The sequence below is a fragment of the Nansenia antarctica genome (assembly GCF_963989245.1).
Source record: "Nansenia antarctica genome assembly, chromosome: 2".
NCBI lineage: Eukaryota > Metazoa > Chordata > Actinopteri > Argentiniformes > Microstomatidae > Nansenia > Nansenia antarctica.
In genome coordinates, this window is record NC_137675.1 from 49,770,554 (window position 1) to 49,788,053 (window position 17,500).

The window sequence follows — 17,500 nt, forward strand, 5'->3', positions numbered from 1 at the left end:
CGGAGCACCTGCGACGCGAACGGGTGGAGGAATGAAAAGCAGAGGCGGAGGCGTCAGAAAGGGAGCGAGAGGCTACGCGACGACACGCGTATGGGTGAGGGCCGTGGTACGGCGGATAATATCAATATCTTCTTCCCCACAGTAAAGGGAGAGCCGGGAGAGCGCGAGCCCGCCTGCCGATAGCGGAGCGACCAGCCCCTCTGCCCAAATACCCCCCGGAGCTCGAAGACGGGACACCGGAGTGTCCCCCCGAGAGGAACTAAGTCCACCCTTTTGCCCTCCCCTAGAGGCACCTTAAGTTCCACCGTTAGCCGCCCGGAGGCGAGTTTTAGTTGGACCTTTTTTGCTTTCTCCGTAACTCTTATTTTTTCCTAAATAAATACGTCCAGTGGGCGGTTTTGAAACTTTAGCGCTGTGTTGTCTCCTGTCTGGGTGGTGTGTTTACCGGGTCTACGTGGTGGTCACCACAGTGTGTACCTGCTAGGTGTGTATTGACAGTGTGTGTACCTGGTAGGTGTGTATTGACAGTGTGTGTACCTGGTAGGTGTGTATTGACAGTGTGTGTATCTGGTAGGTGTGTATTCAGTGTGTGTGTACCTGGTAGGTGTGTATTGACAGTGTGTGTATCTGGTAGGTGTGTATTTACAGTGTGTGTACCTGGTAGGTGTGTATTCAGTGTGTGTGTACCTGGTAGGTGTGTATTGACAGTGTGTGTACCTGGTAGGTGTGTATTGACAGTGTGTGTATCTGGTAGGTGTGTATTCAGTGTGTGTACCTGGTAGGTGTGTATTCAGTGTGTGTGTGTACCTGGTAGGTGTGTATTCAGTGTGTGTGTACCTGGTAGGTGTGTATTCAGTGTGTGTGTGTACCTGGTAGGTGTGTATTCAGTGTGTGTGTGTGTACCTGGTAGGTGTGTATTCAGTGTGTGTGTGTGTACCTGGTAGGTGTGTATTGACAGTGTGTGTACCTGTCAGGTGTGTATTGACAGTGTGTGTACTGTGTACCTGGTAGGTGTGTATTGACAGTGTGTGTACCTGGTAGGTGACACGGCCAGCGAAGTGTTTGATGGTGAACTCGGGGAGTGGCATCTTTGGCTTCATGTACAGCGGGTTGTGGCCATGGTGATAGTGACACTTCTGGAGGAAGGTGTGGTCTGTCGCCTGTGGCAACAGAGAAAAAGGGGCATCGGCCGATGACTGAGAACGTTGACAGAAATGATAACGCCTTGAAATGTTGTCCTGTGTTTCATTCTGCGCTTTCGTTAGCGTGTGTGTGTGTGCGTGTGCGTGTGTGTGTGTGTGTGCGTGTATGTGTGTTCTGTCCATCCCCCTGTCCTCTCTCGCAGACCTGAGGGAAGGAGCTCTGGTCGTCAAGGATACGCAGCATCCCATGAGGCTTAGCGGCGATGAGGTCAATGCAGGGCTGGTTGTCGTTGAACGGGATGTCGTGCCAGGGGATCTGCTCCCTGCTGTACTCCTCCTGAGACACACACACACACACACACACACCACACACACACACACACACACACACACACACACACACACACACAGGCCTCAGAACCTCTGTTACACTTCACAGAGGCCTCACAGTGTTGGATTAACTTGTGTGCGTGTGCGTGTGTGTGTGTGTGTGTGTGTGTGATGACTCACCTGCTCTTCCCTGAATATGATCCTATTGAAGAAGAACTGCAGGTACTCGTTTGCATAATTAATGCAAAGCTGCTCAAAGCTGTTGAAGGCCAGGTCCTGTTAGACGTGCGCAGGCACACACCGACACACACACACACACACACACACAAAGACTCGATGATTCTTTGCAGTCAGTCTTTCTCTCAGAAGTGTGATTATTCCTGTCTTTCTTTGCTCTAACAGCTCTGTAAGAGGAGCCAGCTGGCTGAGGAGGAGACACACAGAGAGAGAGGGAGGGAGGAGGAGAGATGGAGGAAGGGGAGAGTAAAGGGGGAGAGAGGCAGGCAAGGGAAGAGATGGAAAGAAGGGAAGCAGGGGAGAGTAGAGAGGGGAAGAGATGTGGACAGAGGGGGAAGAGATGTGGACAGAGAGGGGAAGAGATGTGGAGAAGAGATGTGGAGAGGGAGGGGAAGAGATGTGGACAGGGAGGGGAAGAGATGTGGAGAAGAGATGTGGAGAGGGAGGGGAAGAGATGTGGAGAAGAGATGTGGAGAAGAGATGTGGACAGGGAGAAGAGATGTGGAGAGGGAGGGGAAGAGATGTGGAGAAGAGATGTGGACAGAGAGGGGAAGAGATGTGGAGAGGGAGGAGAAGAGATGTGGAGAGGGAGGAGAAGAGATGTGGAGAGGGAGGGGAAGAGATGTGGAGAGGGAGGAGAAGAGATGTGGAGAGGGAGGGGAAGAGATGTGGACAGGGAGGGGAAGAGATGTGGAGAGGGAGGAGAAGAGATGTGGAGAGGGAGGGGAAGAGATGTGGAGAGGGAGGGGAAGAGATGTGGAGAGGGAGGGGAAGAGATGTGGACAGGGAGGAGAAGAGATGTGGAGAGGGAGGGGAAGAGATGTGGAGAGAGGGGGAAGAGATGTGGACAGAGAGGGGAAGAGATGTGGAGAGAGGGGGAAGAGGTGTGGAGAGGGAGGAGAAGAGATGTGGAGAGGGAGGGAAGAGGTATGGAGAGGGAGGAGAAGAGATGTGGAGAGGGAGGGGAAGAGAAGTGGAGAGGGAGGGGAAGAGATGTGGAGAGGGAGGGGAAGAGATGTGGACAGAGAGGGGAAGAGATGTGGACAGAGAGGGGAAGAGAAGTGGACAGAGAGGGGAAGAGATGTGGACAGAGAGGGGAAGAGATGTGGAGAGGGAGGGAAGAGATGTGGAGAGAGGGGGAAGAGAAGTGGAGAGGGAGGGGAAGAGAAGTGGACAGAGAGGGGAAGAGATGTGGAGAGGGAGGGGAAGAGGCAAGGCAAGGCAAGGCAAGTTTATTTGTATAGCACATTTCATACAACAGAGGCAATTCAAAGTGCTTTACATGCATTATTTAAAAATACAGCAAGAGGAGCATAAGAAAATAAAAATTACAATGAATAAAAGCAAATATAAGAAGTAAATAGATAAAACATTTAAAAAGACAATAGTTAATGGAAAAAAGACATTGATAGAAGTGTTTGTGTTTAATCATATCCCTCTACATCCCTCTACATCCCTCCACATCCTTCTACATCCCTCTACATCCCTCCACATCCCTCTACATCCCTCTACATCCCTCCACATCCCTCCACATCCCTCTACATCCCTCTACATCCCTCTACATCCCTCCACATCCCTCCACATCCCTCTACATCCCTCTACATCCCTCTACATCCCTCCACATCCTTCCACACCCCTCTACATCCCTCTACATCCCTCCACATCCCTCCACATCCCTCCACATCCCTCTACATTCCTCTACATCCCTCTACATCCCTCCACATCCCTCCACATCCCTCTACATCCCTCTACATCCCTCCACATCCCTCTACATCCCTCCACATCCCTCCACATCCCTCAACATCCCTCTACATCCCTCTACACCACTCCATATTCCTCCATATCCCTCCACATCCCTCCACAAGAGGAGCATAAGCAAATACAAATTACAATGAATAAAAGCAAATATAAGAAGTAAATAGATAAAACATTTAAAAAGACAATAGTTAATGGAAAAAATACATTGATAGAAGTGTTTGTGTTTAATCATAACTGGTGCAAAACATGAAGGTTTTTAGCTTAGATTTAAATATTTTAAGGGTTTGGGCCTGTTTGATTTCTTCAGGGAGTTTGTTCCAGGAGCATGCAGCAGCGTGACTGAAAGCTGCTGCACCGTGTTTTGTTTTTACTCTTGGAATTATTAGCTGATTTGTCTCAGCTGACCTTAGGGACCTTGCGGGAATATAGGGTGGGAGGAGATCTGATATGTATTTTGGTCCAAGACCATTTTGTGATTTGTATGTAATTAGGAGGATTTTGAATTCAATTCTCTGAGAGACTGGTAGCCAGTGCAGGGATCTCAGGATTGGTGTAATGTGTTCAAATTTCTTTGTTTTTGTTAGGACCCTAGCAGCGGCGTTTTGGATGAGCTGCAATTTACGAACAGCTCCTTTAGATAGGCCTGTTAGTAGACCATTACAATAATCAAGTCTACTCGAAACAAATGCATGGATGAGTTTTTCAAGGTCTTGCTTGGACATGAAACCTCTCATTCTTGTTATGTTTTTCAGGTGATAGTAGGCTGATTTAGTTATTGAGTTTATGTGGCTGTTGAAGTTTAGATCGGAGTCTAGAATTACACCAAGATTTCTGACCTGTTTTTTACTGTGAAGAGAGAGAGAATCAAGTTTTGCACTGACTTTCGATCTTTTGTCAGGTGCACCGAATACAATTATCTCTGTTTTGTCCTTGTTTAGTTGGAGGAAGTTTTGTGTCATCCAGGCGTTTATTTGCTCAATGCAATTACAGAGATTGTCAATGGGACTATAGTCGTTCGGTGAGAGGGCTATGTAGATTTGAGTGTCATCCGCATAGTTGTGGTAGGCAATTTTGTTCTTTTTTATGATGTGTCCCAATGGAAGCATGTAGAGATTGAATAGAAGGGGGCCAAGGATTGACCCTTGGGGAACCCCACATGTCATTTTAATTTGGTCAGATACAAAGTTGCCAATGGAGACATAGTAGCTTCTGTCCTGTAGGTAGGATCTAAACCAGTTTAGGGCAGTGCCCGAAAGTCCTACCCAGGTTTTTAGTCTATCTATTAGAATGTCATGGTCTACAGTGTCAAAGGCAGCACTAAGATCTAGTAGTACCAAAACTGAGATTTTTCCGGAGTCTGTGTTTACGCGAATGTCATTAAGGACCTTAATAAGGGCCGTTTCAGTGCTATGTAGGGGGCGAAAGCCTGATTGAAAGTCATCAAAGAGATCATTTAGGGTCAAATAATTGCTAAGTTGTTCGTGGGCAACCATTTCAATAATTTTTCCTGTACAGGGAAGGTTTGATATGGGTCTGTAGTTGTTTAGTACAAATGGGTCTAGGCCGTTCTTTTTTAGTAGAGGCTTAATAACTGCAGTTTTCAGGGCTTCAGGGAAGATTCCTGATGAAAGGGAGGTGTTAATTATTTGTATTAGTTCGCCTGCCATGCAGCTAAATATGTTTTTTAAAAAGCTTGTTGGCAGGACATCAAGGGCACAGGTGGATGGTTTAAGACGTGACATGATTTTATCTAGGGTCTTGTAATCAATGGTGTTAAATTGTGACATGGTTGTTATGTCCGCCCTATTTGGGGTTGTTAATGGGGACATGTTTTTCATGCCTGACACAGAAGACCTAATGCCTTGTCTAATGGTTTCTATTTTATTGTTAAAAAAGGATGCAAGCTCATTGCATTTACTAGCTGAGTGAAATTCCTGAGCAATGGGTGTTGGGGGATTTGTTAGTCTGTCAACAGTTCTGAAAAGGATGCGGGCATTATTGATGTTATTGTTTATGATCTTAGAGAAAAATGATTGCCTGGCACTTCTTATTTCTAAGTTATAGTTCTGAAGATTCTCCTTATAGATATCATAGTGGACTTGAAGGTTTGTTTTTCTCCATCTGCGCTCTGCTTTACGACATTCTCTTTTTTGGGTCTTTACGGATGGGGCAGTTCTCCAGGGAGCTTTTTGCTTACCAGAGATGCATTTGGATCTAATGGGTGCAATATCATCAATGGTTTTTGTGATTTTTAAGTTGAAATCGTGTAGAAGGTCATTTACTGAGGTTGGAATAGAAGTTTGGGGGGGGGCTAGGGAAAAGGCCTGTGTGAACAGTGCACTGGTCTTTTCATTGATATATCGTTTGGAAATAGTTTTAGACATAGTTTGAATAACAGGAAAGATAGATACGTCAAAGAATATGCAACAGTGGTCAGACAGGGCAATGTCAGTTACAACAACATTTGAAATATCTAGGCCTTTGGTGATGATAAGGTCCAGAGTGTGACCTCGATTATGAGTAGGGAGGTTCACATGTTGTTGAAGTTCAAAAACATCTAACAGAACAGAGAGTTCTTTGGCTTTGTTGTCCTCTGAGTTATCTACATGAATATTGAAATCACCAGCAATGATCAGACCATTAAATTCAGTAGTAATGATGGAGAGAAGCTCTGTAAGTTCATTAAAGAAGCTAGTAGAGTATTGGGGTGGTCTGTATACAATTATAAAAAGAATTCGAGTGGAACATTTAAAAACAACTGAAAGATATTCAAATGATAAAAATTCCCCGAAGGATTTCTGTTTGCAGTTAAAACTGTCTCGGAAGAAAGAGGCGATTCCACCACCTTTTTTGTGGGATCTAACGACATCTAAGGTTCTAAAATTGGGGGGTGCTGACTCAATAAGAATTGGTGTCTTGTTATCTTTATCTAACCAGGTCTCAGTGATAAATAAGAAATCTAGTTCATAGGAGCTAATCAAGTCGTTGATTAAGAGAGACTTATTAGCTAAGGATCTGGCATTGAAAAGTGCTAGCTTGAGTGGTTTTGTATTTGGTCTCTGTGTGGGCTGTGTGTGGCAGGGTACAGAAATTAAATTTGAGGGGTGTATAAAGCATTCAGACTTGCAATTAACTGTTCTGTTACTGATATGAACAGGGATAGCAAGAGTTGAGAGTCCCAGCTTTATATCAGGAATGTCAATGGTATCAACTCTATGGAAGCAGGGACTATTAGAGCATCAACTGATTCTGGGTGTCATCCGGGGGATGGGGATGGGTGTTGTAGATAGCATCCTGTGGCGGGGTAGGGCGATGGGTATTGTTGATGAGGCTGGCATTGTTGATGAGGCTGGCGTCACAGGGAGTGTGGGGCCAGGTGTTGTAGAATGGAGAGTTGCCTGAGATGGAGCAGCTTTCGGGGTGAGCTCTACTCCTGTCTTCACCATCTTCTCTAACTTAGCTGAGAAAGGCAGGAACGGCGTGAGTTGGAGGAAGGAGAGCTCAGTGGACTCAGTGGATGAGTGTCTCTGGGAGTTGGGGGTAGAGTGGTTTGGGGGGTCGGGGGCAGAGTGGTTTGGGGGGTCGGGGGCAGGGAGGGAGGGTGGGGGGAGAGAAAAGGGGCTGGACCGTCGCCTTAGTGGGGGTTCAACGAGTTGGCTAATGATTAGTTTTGCCCTGGCGACTGTGGAGTGCAGTTTAGGCAGTTGCGATGGGGAGATTGATAAGTCATCTGCAGCACGCACTTCAGCCAGCTGTGATGAGTTTGGAGAGCCCTTTACTGTAGGCTGTGATGAGTCGCAGGACTGTGGGGAGAGTTTATCCACTGTGAGCAGTTCAGCTGCCTGTGCTGAGTCTGAAGAATCCTGCGCGCAGCGCCGTGCATACCAGCCACTCTCCCCAGTTCTTTGATCTATAGGCCTTTCAGTTGGTTCAAGAGCGAGGGAAGGGGGAGCAGAGTTTATGAGGTTGAAGAGTATGTTGTTCATCAAATGGTATTCTCCCGATCTGTTTAAGTGGAGGCCATCTCTTTTGAATAGGTCTCTCTGCCTCCAGAATATGTTCCAGTGGTCAATGAATTTCAGCCTTTTAAGTTGGCACGCACCAGAGAGCCACGTGTTAAGGCTTAGGAGCCGGCTGAATTCCAGGTTACCTCTGTCAACAGTGGGTAGTGGTCCACAGATGAATGTCTCAATCTTAAGCTTGTCAAGTCTATTGAAAAGTTCCATGAAATCACGTCTCAAGTCTACTGAGCCCATTTTACGTGAATCGGTTTGTCCCACATGTAATACAAGACGCTTTGTGTCTGGGTTTTTAGACAGTGTTTCTTCCAAATCTTTTGTTATTTCTGAGACCGTTAGGTTAGGAAGACAATGGATATGTAATTTTTTACCTCTTACGTTTCTGATCGCCGAGTCTCCAATCAACAAAGTATCTTTTGGAGGTGAAGTCTGTTTCATCCGCTGCATGTCACACAGAGAAGTAGAAGAAGGAGGGGGTGACCTTGAGCTCGTGTCTGCGGGCCGGGGAGTCGCCGGGGGGGGCCGGGGAGTCACGTGATTCCCAGGCCTGGGAAATCTTGGCGTGACTCTGATGTTCTTATCTCGGGCCTTGGGAGTCATGCCAGCTCGCTGCTCTGCGGGCCGGTGTCTCAGACTCCTATCTCGGCTCTGTTTAGTCATGCAAGCCCATGGCTCGGGCCTACCTGTTGCTAATGATGCTAACGGTGCTAACGAGGACTTCAGTTGGCTGCATTTCAGTAGTTTCGGGGGATAATTCATCTGTCCAGTGAATTTTGCAGCTGTCACCTGCCTCGTTAGCTTTGGGAAGTGTGAATTTTGATTTAAATCCTCTTCAAAGGCTTGCGTGGGTGGAGAACCATTAGCGTAGCGATTCTCGAGTGCGGAGAGTCGCTCCTGGAGAGTATATTCCAATAATTCTACTCTCTTTGAAAGATCCACACAACTTTGACAGATAGCAGGCATGGTAGGAATAACAGCTATATAAAAAAATGGTTAAAACTATAAAAAAGAAGCAAGAAAAAAGCAGGAAAGCAGTGGTATGAGAGGAGCGAGGGAGAAACACGTCTAATCTACTCAGAAGCAGGAAGCAGAGGGGGAAGAGGGGAAGAGAAGTGGACAGAGAGGGGAAGAGATGTGGACAGAGAGGGGAAGAGATGTGGAGAGGGAGGGAAGAGATGTGGAGAGAGGGGGAAGAGATGTGGAGAGGGAGGGAAGAGATGTGGAGAGAGGGGGAAGAGATGTGGAGAGGGAGGGGAAGATATGTGGAGAGGGAGGGGAAGAGGTGTGGAGAGGGAGGGGAAGAGGTGTGGAGAGGGAGGGGAAGAGAAGTGGACAGAGAGGGGAAGAGATGTGGACAGGGAGGGGAAGAGATGTGGAGAGGGAGGGGAAGAGATGTGGACAGGGAGGGGAAGAGATGTGGACAGAGAGGGAAGAGATGTGGACAGGGAGGGGAAGAGAGTGGACAGGGAGGGGAAGATATGTGGAGAGGGAGGAGAAGAGATGTGGAGAGAGAGGGGAAGAGATGTGGACAGAGAGGGAAGAGATGTGGAGAGGGAGGGGAAGAGATGTGGACAGAGAGGGGAAGAGATGTGGACAGGGAGGGGAAGAGATGTGGACAGGGAGGGGAAGATATGTGGAGAGGGAGGAGAAGAGATGTGGAGAGGGAGGAGAAGAGATGTGGACAGGGAGGGGAAGAGATGTGGACAGAGAGGGGAAGAGATGTGGACAGGGAGGGGAAGAGATGTGGACAGAGAGGGGAAGAGATGTGGAGAGAGGGGGAAGAGATGTGGAGAGGGAGGGAAGAGATGTGGACAGGGAGGGGAAGAGATGTGGAGAGAGGGGGAAGAGATGTGGACAGAGAGGGAAGAGATGTGGAGAGAGGGGGAAGAGATGTGGAGAGGGAGGGGAAGAGATGTGGACAGAGAGGGGAAGAGATGTGGACAGGGAGGGGAAGAGATGTGGACAGGGAGGGGAAGAGATGTGGAGAGGGAGGGGAAGAGATGTGGACAGGGAGGGGAAGAGATGTGGACAGAGAGGGGAAGAGATGTGGACAGAGAGGGGAAGAGATGTGGAGAGAGGGGGAAGAGATGTGGAGAGGGAGGAGAAGAGATGTGGAGAGAGGGAGAAGAGATGTGGAGAGAGGGGGAAGAGATGTGGAGAGGGAGGAGAAGAGATGTGGACAGGGAGGGGAAGAGATGTGGAGAGAGGGGGAAGAGATGTGGACAGAGAGGGAAGAGATGTGGAGAGAGGGGGAAGAGATGTGGAGAGGGAGGAGAAGAGATGTGGAGAGGGAGGAGAAGAGATGTGGACAGGGAGGGGAAGAGATGTGGAGAGAGGGGGAAGAGATGTGGACAGAGGGGGAAGAGATGTGGACAGGGAGGGAGAGATGTGGACAGGGAGGGAGAGATGTGGACAGGGGGGGGGGGTGAATGGCAGTGGTGGGTGGTGGGCCAGTTGGAGATGGCAGTAGACGTCTAGTATGGAGATGGAGAGATAGGGGGATGAGAAGTAGGGGCGACATAAGAGTAGGAGAAAGAGGGTAAAGCAGGGGAGGGAGTGACCCAAAGCCATAGATGTCCAGTATGGAGATAGAGGGATGAGAAGGGGAGAGAGAAGAGAGGAAGAGGGGAAGGTAAGGGTCGAGAGGAGAACGGGAGATGGAGAGTAAGAGAGTACCTCAAAGCCATAGATGTCCAGTATGGAGATGGAGAGTAAGAGAGTACCTCAAAGCCATAGATGTCCAGTATGGAGATGGAGAGACTGTGGTGGCGGGGGTACACCTGGGCGTTGATCCTCTCCGTCAGCCAATGGAACAACAGTGAGTACAGGATCTTGGCAACAGCGTCTCTGGAGGTCAAAGACGGTACAACACTCAGGTGGAGAGAGAGAGTGCTGGGAGTTGAAGTTCAGAATGTACTGTAGTGTATGTGTACATTGCAGTGTGTTCTGGTAGTTGTGGTTTGAGGTATGACTGCCGGGTCAAGGATCTGGTGTTGTCATTCACCTGGCGTCCACTGCACTCTCCACTGTCAGGGGCGTGTAGATCTTCTCTCTGATCGTGTCCTGTGTGTGGAGGGATGGAGGGATGGGGGGAGGGAGATGGGGAAGGAGGGAGGGAGGGGAGGGGGGGGGGAGAGAGGGAGAGAGATTTCCAGATTCAGACACAGTTTCCATGTTGACTCCCTTTTGATTCAGATGACACACACTCACAGGTAGGGATGGGAATCGAGAACCGGTTCCAGTTGAGAATTGGATTATGGATTCCTCTTATCGCTGCCGGCATGCGCTGACAGTTGCACATTGCAAAAACGTGCACGTCATGATGACGTCAAACTCTGAAACTTGCAACAAGGAGTCATGGCGGAGTCTAAGAAGAAACGTGTGTCCAAAGCGTGGCTTCATTTCACAAAAATATTGCTACTTGTAACATCTATAAAATTATCCTTTCAAGTAAGGGTGGAAACACCAGCAATATGTTAAAACATCTTTTGACGCAACATGGGCTAACTTACAGGAACGCCACGGTATCCCAGAGGAGAGCTGATGTATAAATCGCGCCAGAATCTCGCCGACTTCTGAGGTAATTTTAAGCAAAAGTATTTGGCCAAATGAGCTATTATCTTCAGGGATAATAGCCATGGGTGTTCTAGACGTGTCCTGCAAAGGACAAGTCGATAGGACACTCGTAGCCACTATGGCTAGTGTTTCTTTGACTGAAGTGACTGGCGAATTCTCAAAATGGCTTCATGTGATTGGACGAACAAAATCTCAATCTTTCAGCCCTGGACTCAATGCATGGTGAGGCCAGGCCTCCCTTGCCCACCCATTTTCAGTGATTTGGCCAATCACATATTGCCATGAAAAAATTTGCATTACATTGACTTCTATGAGAAACCACTTTCCTGGGGAGGCCTGGCCTCCTCAATACAAACGGATAGGGATTCTGGCCTGTAGGTGCTTTACAATTGCAATATTGGGTTTTAGCCATGGAAAAATTCAGATGTATGAACAAAACGGAAATAATATTAATCTAAAAAAAATAATAATATGTTTTTTGTTAAATAAATAAATAAATAAATACATAAATAAAATAAATATAATTATTGCTTTTTTAAATCTCTCTCTCTTCTCTCAAATTATTGGGGAGGCCAGGCCTCCTCCACCTCTATGGAGGAGCTGTCATGCCAAAACCTGGCACTGCCAAAACCTGGCAGGCCTAATCGTTTCGAACGCTCTTGCTAATCGTTTGCTAATCGTTCGAACGTTCAGACCAGGTGGCGACTGTGACGTCATTCTAGTGCGCTGTGTTTACTCCCGCAGCAGATTAATGTGTGTATCTTAAACTGCTGATCAGACCTCCGTTTCTTTCTTTTGAAACCGGGAGCACTTAACCAATAGAGAATATTGCCAACATTGTATTGGACAGGGGGATATGATTTTACCAAGGTCTCCGCCCGAGACGTGGGTGCGCTCCGGGCTCTCTCCCTGCTGATTGCACGATTTCCTCTGTGTGTGTGTGTGTGCTGTGCACACTTGCATTTTATAACGTTGTATTTAATAACGTTTATTCCGTTCTGCTTTTATTTGATAGTCGGGGTCTTATAGGGCTCTCCCAACCCGAGGTGCTCTCCGCGCTCTCTTCCTGCTGATTATGGAATTATATTTATCACTGCGATGTGGTTTAACTAGCCAACTCCGTACTACGTTAGCGGAGCGAATTACGTGTGAAATTAGCATGCTAGCAGGTGTTTTCATATAAAATGTTATATTATATAGCTGACTAGTGAGCCTGCATCAACCTTAATGCCAGGGGCGGCGCTAGGGGGTGGCTACTTGGGCTCAAGCCCCGGATGTTTTCTGAAAAGCCCCGAATGTTTTACTTTAAAAAAAAAAAAAACTCTCGTGAGTAACGTGCAGTACCGGAGTCCAACAGAGAGGCAGCAGCTGCGCGACATTAGCCTGCGTACTGCGTAGCCTGCCTTGCCCTGAAGAAGAAGTGATCTCAATCAGTTTTCAATTGTAAGGATGGATATCCCAAAGTTGTTTTCAACAAAACAAGCACCAAGAACTGTTGCAGCAGCAGTATCAGCAGCTGACAACAATGACATCACCAGCAGTGATGACATAGATGATGTTTCAGGTTTGTGAATCTTATTAGAAAGGTGACTGACTCACTGACACTACTTTTCCGGTTTGCTAATGCTAGCTAGCTATCATAACATAACGTTATGTTATAATGAAAATGAAACATAGCAAGGTACTGTTACGGTACATGGTAAGAAATCAAACAAAGGATAATACTTATACAAATAAAGTGAATAACAGGCTGATAGTCTTTGATATCTGCACTCTGGTTGACTGAGTAACAAGTGAAAAAGAATGATGTAACGTTAATGTTACAGCTAGTAAACATGGAGTAACCACATTAAGTATGCCCTTATGGTAGTATGTATGTATACAGAACATGACTCAAATCTATCCTAAGATGTAACGCTAACTAACTAAGTTTGTTTAATGTCCCAGGGGGATTTGATTTCACAGTACTATACACAGGCCAACAATACATGTAATATATCGTCATATAACACAGGACAAGACAATCAATACAATATACTGTAAGTGGTGAGCCCAGAGTCTGCCCTGATATACATACTGTAACATAACTAGCCTCAGCCCATCAATTCTGTAATTCTATACAAATATAAATGATGGTGACTGACGTGTGTGTGTGTGTGTGTGTGTGTGTGTGTGTGTGTTTACTGTCTATTTTGTAATACAGCCTTTTGTCCACTTTAAGGTGGTGGTAAGGTGAAGGTTGAAGGCAAATTTTTCCGGCGCGCTCTGCACACACATTATATTCTCCCTCTGGGCTAAGCCCCGGATCTCCTACAATTCTAAATCCGCCTCTGCTTAATGCTATTCAAGTGCAAGAAGATTACATTTGTCTTCGCAGTTTAAGATACACACATTAATCTGCTGCGGGAGTAAACACAGCGCACTAGAATGACGTCACAGTCGCCACCTGGTCTGAACGTTCGAACGATTAGAAAACGATTAGCAAGAGCGTTCGAAACGATTAGGCCTGCCAGGTTTTGGCATGACACCTCCACTGTGGTACACCTGAAACCAAATAGCGGAGAAACAAGCTCTGAACCAAAACACAGGCAAAACAGCTGCTAATAGCTAGCGCTAAAAATGTTGCTACAAACATCTAACTGCATGTTTAGCACATCAAAACATGCTGTAGAACTTCAACATTCTAAAAACACATAACTACACATAATTAGATGATCACATAGTCCTTGCTTTTGAGCAAGGTCCTAAAACGTACGTTTGTTTACAAGCTATGTAGCCTATCACTACTTACTAGCTAGGTACCAATTCACTATAGGTATTTAGTGATCCTAAAACTGTTGTTTGTTATATCGAGTGGGCTCTTCAACACTTCAACTTTCTTAATATGCAAGGGCCCTTTGCGGCCCTTTTCACCAGACTGTGTCACATATGTCACAAACAATAGACACAACATTGCTAAATAATATCACAGTCACAGGATGGAATGTAGGTTGGCTAAATAATCCATCCAAACATACTAGAATTTTATGTCACCTAGCCACATTGAATTCAGAAACAGCATTACTACAAGCGATATTATAGACTGTGTTCAGAGACTCCAGATAATAAAACAGCTGCGTTGACACTGAAAAACTGTGTAGGCCTACTTTTTTCCCCACAGATAATTGATCAGGCAATCGATAAAGAATCGAACCGATAAGCAGAATCGATAATGGAATCGGTATCAATAACATCTTATCAATTCCCATCCCTACTCACAAGGCTTCTATGAGTACATACTGTATATATGGGTGGGGGGGTTCCACATTTCAAAAGTGCCTGACCTCACCTCCCGGAAGGAGTCTGTTTTGTAACTGATCTCCCCTTCCCTTAATAATAAGAATATTATTCATTGATGTCGAAAGTGAGTTTCGAGACTGATCTGATAAGCTCTGAGACTAGCTCCCCTGCTCTCCCTCCTGTGGTCCATCAAGGGCAGCCCACTCCCCTCTCTTCTCCTCTCCCCTAACACACTTCTCCTCTCCTGTTACATAGGAACCTGCAGCTTTCTAATTAACCCCGATAACCACAACTTTCCAAAGGCCCCTGTGTGTCGCGTGTGTGTGTGTCTAACCTAGGAACCTAACCTAGGTTGTCATGATTAGAAGCATTACATATGCCTCTCCCTCTGCCATCTCTCATTCCAGAAGGGCTGTAATGCAGCAAGCAGTGAATGGCTCTCTCTCTCTCTCTCTCTCTCTCTCTCTCTCTCTCTCTCTCTCTCTCTCTCTCTCTCTCTCTCTCTCTCTCTCTCTCTCTCTCTCTCTCTCTCTCTCTCTCTCTCTCTCTCTCTCTCTCTCTCTCTCTCTCTCTCTCTCTCTCTCTCTCTCTCTATCTCCAACTCTCCTCTCTCCATCATCATCCTCTGAGCCTGTCCTCTGTTTATTCCAAACGTTACCCAACAGGAAGAACAGCATCTGGGCACGACAGCGTTCAGACCTGGGAGACGTGGAGAGGACAACGTTTTGACAGGGAGAGACCTGACCTACGGTTTGGAGTGGGAAACGACAGACTGGATCTAAAGGAGGCCGATGGAGGAGAGCATGGAGGGACAGAGATGGATGGATGGATGGATGGATAGAGATGGATGGATGGATGGATAGAGATGGATGGATGGATGGATGGATAGAGATGGATGGATGGATGGATGGATGAATGGATGGATGGATGGATGGATGGATGGAGAGATGATGGATGGATGGGTGGATGTGGGGGAGAAAGAAGAGAAGGAGGAAGAAGGTTCCTTGTCTCTGGCACGGAGAAGACTGAGAAGGACTGGGCTTGCTGCTGAGCCCACCAGAGGCAACGGGAAAACCTGTTTAACATTCTGTTTCTCTCCTCTAAAGAAGTGAAACTGGACAGAAGGATTATCCTTTGCTTACAGCACCATGTCAGAGTGTGTGTGGAGACAGAAGTGTATTGATTCCCTCAAGCAGCGCGTTGGATGTGGTGCATTACAATGATGAATATGTAAGTAGCCTACTGTATGGGGGTGCAAGCACGCATGTGGGTGTGTATGTGTGTTGATTACAGTGGCGGATGTACAGTGAGTGTGTGTGTGTGTGTGTGTGTGTGTGTGGGGGGGGTGTAGTAAGACACTAAACAAACGCTACGTTGATGAATTATTCGTGTCATCTCCTCTAACAGTCCGACCATTTACAGTGCCACCCTGAGGTACAGCGTCCACAACCCATGAACCACCCGTCAGCGTCAGTCATTTGAGCCGGCTGCCTGAGGAACTTCAGAGGTAGAAAAATCGCCGACGTTGAACTTGATTGTATTTTGGTTCATCAGCTTTTCAAACAGGTACCACTATTGTACGCATGCCCTACTATTATCAATGTTTGTATTACATTACCGTACGATGAAGCTGAGTGAATATGTTTTTAAGCATCTGGAAAAACATTGAAACCTATCGTTTCAGGCACTTTGTATGGTAATGTAAATGATATGAAGGAATTAATGAAATTATATACTGTTCCGATCCTGAAGCTGAAAATAAGCATCTCACCAAGCCCAGGCCACTAGGGTACATTACATTTACATTTTTGGCATTTAACAGATGCCTTTGTCCAAAATGACTTACAACAAATACATTTGACAAAGTAAGTGAATCATCTCACCACCAGTCATAGCAGGAAAAAGTAATCTATGTTCAGGCCAGGAGCCATTGTCGTGCTAGAAGAAGGAACTTTTAAAATTTAATTTTACACTGGGGAAACAATACAGGGGGGAAAGGACATGATCAGGTAGTGTGACTGCCGCATCCCCATAGAGGTGGTGGAGCCAGTCGGCCAGCAGAGGTGGAAGAGCGGAGTGAACGGGCTGATGTTTGGGGGGTGACCTTTGCTTGCAGGTAGGCAATTGAATTTGATGTGAGCTGCTATCTGGAGTCAGTGAAGGGTGCAAAGGAGGGGGGTAATATGAGAGAATTTGGCGAGGTTGAACACTAGACGGACGGCAGCATTCTGGATGAGCTGCAGAGGTCAGATGGCAGAGGCGGGGAGCCCGGCCAGGAGTGTGTTGCAGTAGTCAAGGCGGAAGATGACCAGTGACTGGACCAAGAGTTGAGCTGCTTCTCTGGTGAGGAATGGACATATCCTTCTAATGTTGTAGAGGAAGAATCTGCAGGAGCGTGTTGTCGTTGTGATGTTCGCCGCACAGGATAAGTGGTTGTCGAGGATCACTTCAAGGTTCTTGGCTGTCTGAGAGGTTACAGTTCGCAACTGTGATGGAGAAGTCTTGGAGAGGACAGGCTTTCCCGGGGAGGAAGAGTAGCTCAGTCTTATTATGTTTGAGCTTGAGGTGGTGGGCTGACATCCATGCAGAGATGTCAGCAAGACACACAGAGACACGTGTTGCCGCATGTGAGTCAGAGCGGGGAAAAGACAGGAAGAGTTGAATGTCATCTGCGTAGTTGTGGTAGGAGAACCCATGTGAGGAGATTACCGAGCCAAGAGACGTTATAGAGGTGAGGGCTTGTGAAGAGGACAGTGATCACCTGGTAGGAGCAATCAGCCAGGTAGGAAGCAAACCAGGAGAGTGCAGAGCCAGTGATGCCCAGTTCTGAGAGGGTGGAGAGAAGGATCGGGTGGTTTACTGTGTCGAAGGCAGCAGTCAGGTCCAGGAGAATGAGAATGAGAACAGAGGAAGGAAGAGGGAGGAAGGAGTGGAGAGCCTCCGTGACAGCAAGGAGAGCAGTCTCAGCAGCGTGGCCAGTCTTAAAGCCGGATTGGGGGGGTCAAGGAGGTTGTTCTGAACAAGATAGTGAGACAGTTTGTTAGATACAGCACGTTCAAGGGTTTTAGAAAGAAGGAGAGAAGGGATACTGGTCTGTAGTTGTGGACAGAAGACGGGTCAAGGGTTGGTTTCTTGAGGAGAGGCTTGACTCTGGCTGTC

General features: G+C 46.9%; 1 protein-coding gene across 1 annotated transcript in view; it reads right to left on the reverse strand.

Annotated features, from left to right (window-relative positions):
- Window positions 1-17,500, reverse strand: part of myo15aa (myosin XVAa) — a gene marked incomplete at both ends in the record, with an annotated part of 104,876 nt that overhangs the window by 71,285 nt on the left and 16,091 nt on the right. The window contains 5 exons of the mRNA XM_080523077.1: window positions 1,035-1,160; window positions 1,348-1,479; window positions 1,653-1,748; window positions 10,210-10,333; window positions 10,491-10,549. Of these exons, the coding sequence (XP_080379203.1) occupies window positions 1,035-1,160; window positions 1,348-1,479; window positions 1,653-1,748; window positions 10,210-10,333; window positions 10,491-10,549 (537 nt within the window). The remainder of the gene's footprint in view (window positions 1-1,034; window positions 1,161-1,347; window positions 1,480-1,652; window positions 1,749-10,209; window positions 10,334-10,490; window positions 10,550-17,500) is intronic.